At 39.1% G+C, this 9544-nt stretch overlaps 1 protein-coding gene across 1 annotated transcript in view; it reads left to right on the forward strand.

Annotated features, from left to right (window-relative positions):
- The window catches only part of ZBTB10 (zinc finger and BTB domain containing 10), a gene marked incomplete at its 5' end in the record, with an annotated part of 39007 nt that continues 29463 nt past the window's right edge, over nucleotides 1–9544 (forward strand). The window contains 1 exon segment of the mRNA XM_014584338.2: nucleotides 1–552. Within this exon segment, the coding sequence (XP_014439824.1) occupies nucleotides 1–552 (552 nt within the window).

A 9544-nucleotide genomic window follows, 5' to 3' on the forward strand; every position in this document is an offset into this window, starting at 1 on the left:
GGCCGCCCGGAGACCTCGGCGTGGCCCCTGAGGCATTTCAATGGGCGAGGGCCGACGGCTGTGGATCTGGAGCTGGACGCGCTGGAGGGAAAGGAGTTGATGCAGGACGGCGCGTCCCTGAGCGACAGCACCGAGGACGAGGAGGAGGGGGCGAGCCTGGGCGACGGCAGCGGGGCGGAAGGCGGCAGCTGCAGCAGCAGCAGGCGGTCGGGCGGCGATGGCGGGGACGAAGTGGAGGGCAGCGGTGCGGGAGCTGGCGAAGGAGAGCCTGTCCAGCACTTCCCGCTCGCGCGGCCCAAGTCTCTAATGCAGAAGCTACAGTGCTCCTTTCAGACCTCTTGGCTCAAGGACTTTCCCTGGCTGCGGTATTCCAAGGATACTGGCCTTATGTCTTGCGGCTGGTGCCAAAAGACCTCTGAGGATGGGGGAAGCGTGGACCTTCCCCAAGTGGGGCATGATGAGCTTTCACGAGGGACCCGCAACTACAAGAAAACCCTTCTCTTGAGGCACCACGTCTCCACGGAACACAAACTGCACGAAGCCAACGCCCAGGTACAGTATATCCTGCTTCTGCTTTCCGAGGTCTCTTGGAAAAGGTGTATCAGCCAGCTTCCCTCCTCCCCTCGCCCGTTGTTGGGTGAGGGCACCACTTCAGTCGAGAGGTGTGGGGACCTTCTGCGTGGGGTTTAGAAAGCTTGGGAACAAGTTTCAAAAGTTGTGTTTGTGTTGCGGGGGAGGGGGATGGAATGACACTTTTCTAATCGTGGCGCTGGATCTTTTTTTATGACTCGGATTTCTTCGCTCATCGTATTGAAACAAAAGTAAAGCTTGAAAAAGTGAGGTTGAAGGTTTTAACCCAAAAGATTAAATTTTGGATTAAAAAATTTATTAGCTGTGGTTTTTTAGAGAAGCTGCCTTATGCTCACAGGCGACTGGTGTGCTGGTAGAAGACAAATCTGGCAACTCTTTGAAGAATCGATTGAACAATTTCCTTAACCTTTGACGCTACCTCTTTCAGGAAAACATCCAGCCGAAAAAACTATCAGGGCAAGATAACGAAATGTGAGAGCAGTATGTAAATGTAGTGGAGGCTATTCGGGTAACACTCTTCGTCTTCTGGATAATTTCACTAAATTCATCTCTGTTGAACTTCTTCGCTTTCTTACCAAGGCTTGCTTTTGGTTAATTTTTGTGAATTTCAGTAGTTTAATTCTACCGAGATTCCTGTGCTGAGATTTTATATATATCCTCTTTTCAGAAATCCATTCTTTTCAAAAAATTTCTTATAAATGCAGTTTACATAGTATATGTATGCTTCGTCTTATAAATGTTTAATGAAATTATTTGTATCAAGCAGTTGATTTAGAATGGTAGGGAATTTATTTGCCAATCTCCTTGAAAATCTTAAGTCCTTAGTTACAAAACAAGCTGTACTTTAGTTCTTAGTCCTTGTTTTAACATTTCTGGTCTAAAGATAATAGCTTTTACTATTTCGATGGCTCTTTTTTTAAGCCAAACAGATGTTGATCAGTCTTCCTTTTTTATGACTTTTAGACAACCTGTGGTGGTGAATGAAATTCCTTCTTTTATATTGGTAGCCAGTCATTGATTTTATAAAGTCAACTCTCAAAATACTGGTTCTCTGATTGTTTATTGGAGTGATCCTGTGGATCAGCATGCTTATAGTGGAGATAATTAGGCACATCAGTAGCCCCACAGACAGCATAGAAGTTACTGAAAAGTTAGGGCTTTAACTTTAAAGCACGGGGTTGGTTTCCCAGTAGATGATGCGGTAATTTTTTTTGTTCTGTTTTGCACTGATTTTCAAATTGCCTAAGAAGCCCTAGAAGGAAAGTCACTTAAAAATATGAAGCTCAGAATGGTTGAGTATATTGTCCTAAGTCTTAGAGTCTTGGATGACAACTGAGACTAGAGTCTGCGAGGAATGTCGTAATGGAAAAAAGAATGGATTTGGAGTAAATCTGGGTTCAGATCTCAGCTTTCTGCAATTACTAGCTCTGAGCTTGGGCAGTGTAGTTAGATAGAATTAACATTTCCTTGTTTTCCATGCACCAAATACCTATTTGCTTTACTCTGCTAACTGTTGATATTTACTTTTGTCCCCATTTTAGAGAAGAGGAATCTAAGGCTTTAAAGGTTTAAGTAATGTATTCCTGTTATTTAGTAAGATGGTAGAGGTGAGGGTCTTGAAAATGAAAGTTAAATTTTCCAAATTGGATTATTTAGAAAAAGAAAGAAAGATGAATTTTCCTAACCTACAGTGGATCAGATATTTCTCTTATCAGCAAAGTCTCCCTTTAGGCAGAATTTGAGTAGGAATGCAAATTCTAATTAGCTGCTTAGTGAACCTGAAATCAGAGGATGGGGATTTAGTTAGATGACCTTATAGCTGACTTGGTATGGGTGTAGCCATCTCCCCTTGGCATATGTCTGGATAAGGGAGTTTATTCCTAGGTAAAATTTCTAAACTTAACCTCTGAGCCATTCCTCTTTTTCTTTGCCACCCTTTTATTTCCCTTTAATAATTATTTGCAAGCCAATCTTCGTTTTAGTGTACTTTCTCCTTAGATTGAGAACAATACAGTTTATCCTGTTCATCTTCAGGCTATGCATTGGTTCCCTCAATTGCAGTGTAGGTGTTTTCACTTTGAATGATACTAATCATTTTAGCTTCCTTCTAACCTTAATTAGTTTGGGAGGTCTTTTCTGTCTACTCCTGGTACCAACTACATATGTATCTATTTAATATGAGTGGCTCCTCATCTATCTTAATCAGTTTAGCATAGTTCAGTTATTTTTTTTTTCTGTTGCTCTGGAGCTTTTGATTACCTGTAGGAGGCAGTACAACACAGTCATAAGAGTTTTCTTGGGCTTAAGGTCAAAGAGACTTGGATCCCAATCAGTACTTTCTTGGCAGGTAAATTAGTTCTGATTTCCTCATGCATGCAAAGTATTGACATATGTATCACTTAGTAAATAGTCATTATTTTTATCATTACTTATTTTTATTATTTACTTATCTATTGTAACAAGATGTTTTTTTGTGGTCTGATACCTCAGTGTTGCCGATATTGTCAGTTTCAAAGCTCCCTTCTCTCATGGCATCACTCTTGATTCCAGAAAGCAAATCAGTTCATTTTTATATATTGAGAGACTTTGGTCATCAGATTCTATGAACATTTTGAGCCTATTTCTCATCATATATGTGCTTTTTCTCAGCTTCACAAAGAAAATCTTACTTTTGCGTGCTCATGCTTTACAGAGATAAGAATTTTGGAATTCTTCAGGGGCGATTCATTTTGAGGCTAGGGGGTAGTTCACTTTATTTTCTCTGCTGTTATTTTCTTTTTAAAAGAGGCTTGTTTTTTGAGAGGAGTTTGATCAAATCAGTATGTCACTAATACTGCTTTTCTTATGCTTTCTATATGTGAGAAAAGTTTTTTGTTAATTTTTGGCAATGATCAAAAAAATTGATCCTTCTGCAAATTAGACCTTGGTTATTAAGGACTGTTCATGAGACAACCTTTTTAAATGTGCTTTTTTTAAAAAAAAAAATTACCAGAGGGTATATATATGTACTTAACGAGAGAGAGAGAGAAAACCCTACTCCGTTGGGCATGGTCATGCTGTAATCCTTTTCCTAACATTTCTCCATCACTTCAGGATTTGGGGGCACACACAAGTTCACTAGCCCAGCATGTTTTTCAGAGTCACTGGGGCAGGGGCTCGGACACTGTTGGCCTTGTGGGACCCAGTTTTCTGTACACAGTGCTTAACTGCTGTGCTGTGGGACTGTCCCTAAACACACTTTTTCTGAAGTACCTTCTGAGACTTCTGTTTTAGAGGTAGTTCTGTATTTATCAGACTGTGAAGGACAATTCATAGTTTTATTTTGAGTACCAACTGACTATAGGCAGAGTCAGGTGCAAAGATTAGCTTATTCAGGATTTGACCATTTGGCCCAGAGGGCTTTAAAATTGTTTAACAACCATGATTGCCACTATTTTGGGTTAGTCTACTTTCTATCCAGTTGTGAAATTTTCTTAAGTCTAAATCATACATTCTCTCAACTCTTTCCATTTTATTCAGCTTAAAAAATGTGCCCAAATGTAGTATGCTTCAGTTAAACCTTTCCAAAAATTAGTTCTATCAGACTAGTGGTCTGATTAAAATAACTGTTTAGAATATGTTGATGTCGGGACCAGCAGTTGATGTAATGGCTGTCACTGTACTCCCGTGTAGTCGACCACGATTCGAGTCCCGGACCTGGTAGCTTAAACTCATGCTGGGTGCATGTATGCACATGTCCAAGATCCCGAGAGGAGAATGAAGGAGAAGGGATTGCAGCATGGCCATGGGGTGTGTGTGTGTGTGTGTGATTTCTCGCTTTCTGTCTCTCTGTCTCTCTGTCTTTCTGGCAAGCGCATACGCCCTATAGCAAAAACCTCTCCAAAAAAAAAATGTTGATGTCAAAAGTGAGAGCAAATAAAGGTGAGGCAGATCTACCCTTTTTTGGTTTGGACAAAAATAAGGCCCAAAGGTTGATTTTTGACAATTTAGGAATAAATAAGGAAAGAACTTTGAGAAAAATAGATATTAAAAGTGAGTCTATGGTCAATTAAATTATCATTGTATGGTTATTACTCATAATCCATTCATTCTTTGTTTTTGATTCATTTAGAGCTTGTCCATTTCCCTTGTGCTTTTCAGATTTTTAGTAATATGTCTGATTGTACTTTCTGTATCTAGAATTGGCTTTCTCTCTGTTAAATTTACCTGTATTGGGTAGATGCAAGGCACTGCAGATAGAACGATTCATTTTCTCTGTCTTCAGGGGACTTGTAGTCTAGGAAGGAAGCAGATAATGACAAAATAACAGAATAGGCAGCAGGTGGCATGCACGTTAAGGTGCTGAATCCCCTGTGGCAAAATGGGCTGTTAGAGTTCTGGACCTGGGCTTGACTTTTAGGTGTGTGTGGGTGAGTGCACAAGATCCCAAAAGAGTGGAGAAGGGACTGTGGTGTGACCATCCGCTGAAGGGGTGATTTCTTTCTTAACCTCTGTCTCTGGCAAGCACATGTGCCCTATAGCAGAACTTAAGATAAAAAAATTCAGAGACTACATAGAAGTGAAGAGAAATGTCTGAGAGAAATGGATAGTTTGGTTGTTGGACAGAATGAAAAGTTAGTTTGAATGGGTAAATAGACTCCAGGTAATAGAGAACTCTTGTCATGCTAAAAAGATGTATTCTGTTAACAAATGGACAAGAATAGTGGTCAAGCTGGGGAGAATCCTGTTGCTTCTCACAGACATCTGTGTACTCTGTATTTGGGTTTAGAATTTGAGAGCTGATTGACTAATTGTTATAATCACCTAAAGTCCATACCCCTCTTTCACTCTCCCATACACCTACAGAATTTAGAATTTGAGGGCATAGTAATTAATCCACAAGAGATGATGCTATTCATTATTCAGGGATATCGTACAGGTGATCAGAAGACTGCAAAGGAGACCTTTTGTTTTTCTCTAGTATTAAAAGTTCATCAGTACCACAAGCAGGTGTTTATTTGGCATCATATTTCCTGTAGCCTTGTTTATCTTCATAATCTATGTATCAAATTTGATTTTTTTCCCAAAATGTAGATTTGGAAGTGAAAATTTGTTTTTATGCTGGCCCAGTGGGTTGCTACAACAAAAATAATGAGAATTTTTGATATTTCTTTTTTTTTTTTTTTTTGAGAAGTTTTTGCTATAGGGTGCGTGCGCTCGCCTGACAGACATAGAGAGACTTAGAGACAGAAAGTGAGAAGTCACTCCCCAGGGGGGATGGTCACGCCGCAATCCCTTCTCCATTCTCCTCTCGGGATCTTGGGCACGCACACACATGCACCCAGCGTGAGTTCTAAGCCACCGGGTCCGGGACGCGAACCGCGGTCGACTACGTGGGAATCCAGCGACATAGCCATTACGCTAACTGCTGGTTCCCAGAATTTTTGATATTTCTAATACTTCGATGTTTGTATTGGAAATGTCTTTCTGCTTATCCATTTATCCAGAAAGGACTATAATTCTGAGCAGGGGAGTAAATACTATTTATTGATTTTTTTTTATTTTTTTTAGCTAAATAGTATTTCCTATCACTAATTAATTGAGTATAGATGAGCTGTTGAAGATTTGCAACTGAAGTTAACTTCTCTCCCTGAAAACGTTGGGAGACTGGATGGTGGGTGGTCTTGTATTCTCTATAAGTTTTTGGCATTACCTAGTTCCCTAAGGTAGAATGCTGAAGACCCTAATTCTTTTTTCCCCAGCCCTCTTCCTTAGGTTTATTTGTTTCATTGTCCACGTTAGGCTGATTTTACCTTGCACACATTTTGCCATGCTCTGCCTTACTTCCCTACTCATATTACCCATTTTTCCTACTTTAGGTCTTTATTTCTTCCAAATATGTTGCACCAAATCATAGCATCCCAACTAGTCACAGTCTTAGTCTCCTGATATTAATCTTTCACATTGCTGCTGCCACAGCCATCTCTCCTGTCTGTTAATCCAATCAAATCACTCTGCTTTTGAGCTCAAAGGTACCTACAGCAGTGGTTCTTAATCTTCACTGGGGTTTGGGGGATTTGCTTCTCTTATAATCAGATGAGAGTGATGGACATTTACCTCTGAAAATGTATTTGGATGCATATTGCATTTTGTGTGCTTGTGAGAGAGGGAGGAATTGACTTGCAGTTTTTTCATAACTTGGGACTTCTGAGGATACTGCAGACCATCTTAGGTTCTTTTTTTACATATTATCTCATTTGTTCAGAATGTTCATCCTTCCATCCCACTCCTGTGTCCTTTAAAGCTCCGCTCAGATCTCCTTTCAAAAAGAATCCATACCTCCAAAAAAACTAAAAGAGATAAATCTCCTCCTAGCTCTTATAAATCTTTGTTTATACTCTTCAGGTAAGAGTCCACTAGCAGTAACAAGTTAGAAAGAATCAATTTCGTTCCCAGTGTAGACCCTGGCTGAAGTAGGCATCCAGTTACTGTTTACTAAATAAATGAGTAAAGCTAGAGTTTGGGAGGCTGGGCCTGGTAGCCTAGTGGTAAAGGGAGCCTGATACCACATGGCCCTTTGAATCCTAGCTCTTACTGCTTCAAAAACATGCCGGGCACTTGTATGTGTCTGTGACCAAATTCCCAACAGGATGGTGAAGTAGAGAAGAGATTACAGCTGACCATGCCCCACTGGGAGGTGCTTCCCCCTCCCACTGCCACACCTCTCTGTCTTTGGCAAGCACACATAACCCCTGAAATAATTAAAAAAATAATTTTTCAAGCTTTTAAATGGACATTTTATAGTCTCTAAATTTGGGGTTTGTTGATTCTCAGGTCTCATGCAGACTAAGATTATGATTTTACTTCAGGGCATCTTTACAAATGTAAGACTTCATACTACTACTACTTAAGGCTGAAGTCCATTTCCTTAACATCTCCACTTGTGTCTGAGCTGCATTAAGTTTTCCTTTATGGGAAGGGAGATGGGAAAAGCCCCTATATTTGAAAAGACCAATTGTGGAAATATTTAAACCTTATCAGCAGTTTATTTTTGAACTTATCTGTGATAGCTAATATATCAATATATACTATACAGTACAGACCATCAAAAAAGGGACAAAGGGGACCGCTTCCTGGACTTATTTGGAACCTGCCTTAAGATTTTTGTCTACAGTACCAAGAATTCCTTAATTCGTTTGGTTCATCAAAATAATATTGACAGGTTTTTTTTTAATGATATGTGCTTATTTAGCTCTTTTATCCAAATTCTTAAATAATCTGCTAGGAGAGTACATGTATTCTTGACTTAGAAACCCTTCATTCTGAAGAACATATATTAATAACTCTTAAAACACAGGGCATAGCTTTAATGAGTAGTGAGAAAAAATTGCTAGTGTTTCTTGTAAAAGTCAGGGACATTAATGTTCTTGTACAATAGTAATGAGAGAAAATAGTGGTTGAATAATATTTGGTTTATATAGTCTGTGCCAAAATAGAATAGGCAGACATCTTGGTGCATAGGCTTTTGTCTTGGATTATTTAAAAAAATTAATTTTTAAAATTAAGATATCTGGTATGATAAAGGCAGAAAATCTTACAAATTGAGACTGGCCCAGAAAATGCAGGACACAGTGACCGAAACTCAAGCTAACTGCCTTGAGTTACACATAGCCACCTCCTAAAATGTATGTTACTGCTACATACGCTTAAGTCAGTTTTAGGCTTGTAAATGCTAGTTTGCTGCTCTCACAAACCCTTCATGGATATGCTGCCAAAATTTATTTTTAAAATTTTTACTTCCTCTAAGTATTCATTCTTTCCTGCAGCATATGTCTATTAGGTAAAATGCTGAACCAAAACCAAATAAACTTGTTGTCCAGCCTAGTGTCAGGCCAGCACCAAAGAAAATCCTTGCTTATGCTTGGAATTTTCTGTAGGGAACTGAGGCAAATTAATAAAATTTTATTCAAATAGTCTCAAAAGGGAGACCAAATAAACAGTAAGATGCTTTTATGGGAAGTTATATTGTGGCAGTAATTATTAAAGGCATTTCTAATAATGTTTTAGGGTTTTTTTGGTATATTCACACACAGGTTCTAAATATTTTCATTCCTCTTTTGCTAAATGGTTTGAAATACCACAGTATACTGGTTTATATACAAGATTTTAGGTTAAATGAAACAATATCCTTAACCGCACTTGCTTTCCCCCATCTCCCAAAAGCAAATATTGATATTTGGAAGTTACTCATGAGTGGACTTGTTTTGATTACTTCATCCTTGACTGTTAACAGTTTTTGCTGAGAATAGGGTTTTTGGGAAAAGAAGAAAATAGATCATTTAAAGCATAGACCACTTTGCATAATATGGGCGTCAGGGGGTGGTGTAGTATCAGGGTAGGGTGCACCTGAGGCACTAGGAGGAGACGAATAGATAGGAAGTTCTCTACCGCTCTTGTTTTGTTCTGTAGTGACCATATACCCCAGATTTGCAGGGTTATCCATGCTGTTTTATTATCCCTGTGAAACACTGATGTGTCCTAGAATTTTCATTTAATGGTCATGTGTTGCTCCACAGTTTGGTTGCGTTCTGAGTAGTGCATCATCGCTAGGCAAATTTGTCATTGAGCAAAAATCAAGAGTGTACTTACATAGACCCAGATAGTATATCCTACTACACACCTAGGTCATATGGTATAACCAATGAGACCATTACCATAGATGCAGTGTTATTGTGGTACATGACTGTACTTTGGATTTCAGTTTACTTATCATAACTGGAAGCAGCACAGAAATTCTTAGATGGACGGTGGGATTGTTGTGTATGTGGCCCCCTGTGACCAAGATTCAAAAGGAAAGTAATATTTTTATAATTTAGCTACCCATAATTGGGTTAAATGAAGTTCTGTGATTGTTTAGAAAATCTTCTGTTTAAAGTAGACTTTCTGTGACAATTTTTTTACATTTGTGTCTTCC

The sequence above is a fragment of the Tupaia chinensis genome, unplaced genomic scaffold (genome assembly GCF_000334495.1).
Source record: "Tupaia chinensis unplaced genomic scaffold, TupChi_1.0 Scaffold146445_1, whole genome shotgun sequence".
NCBI lineage: Eukaryota > Metazoa > Chordata > Mammalia > Scandentia > Tupaiidae > Tupaia > Tupaia belangeri.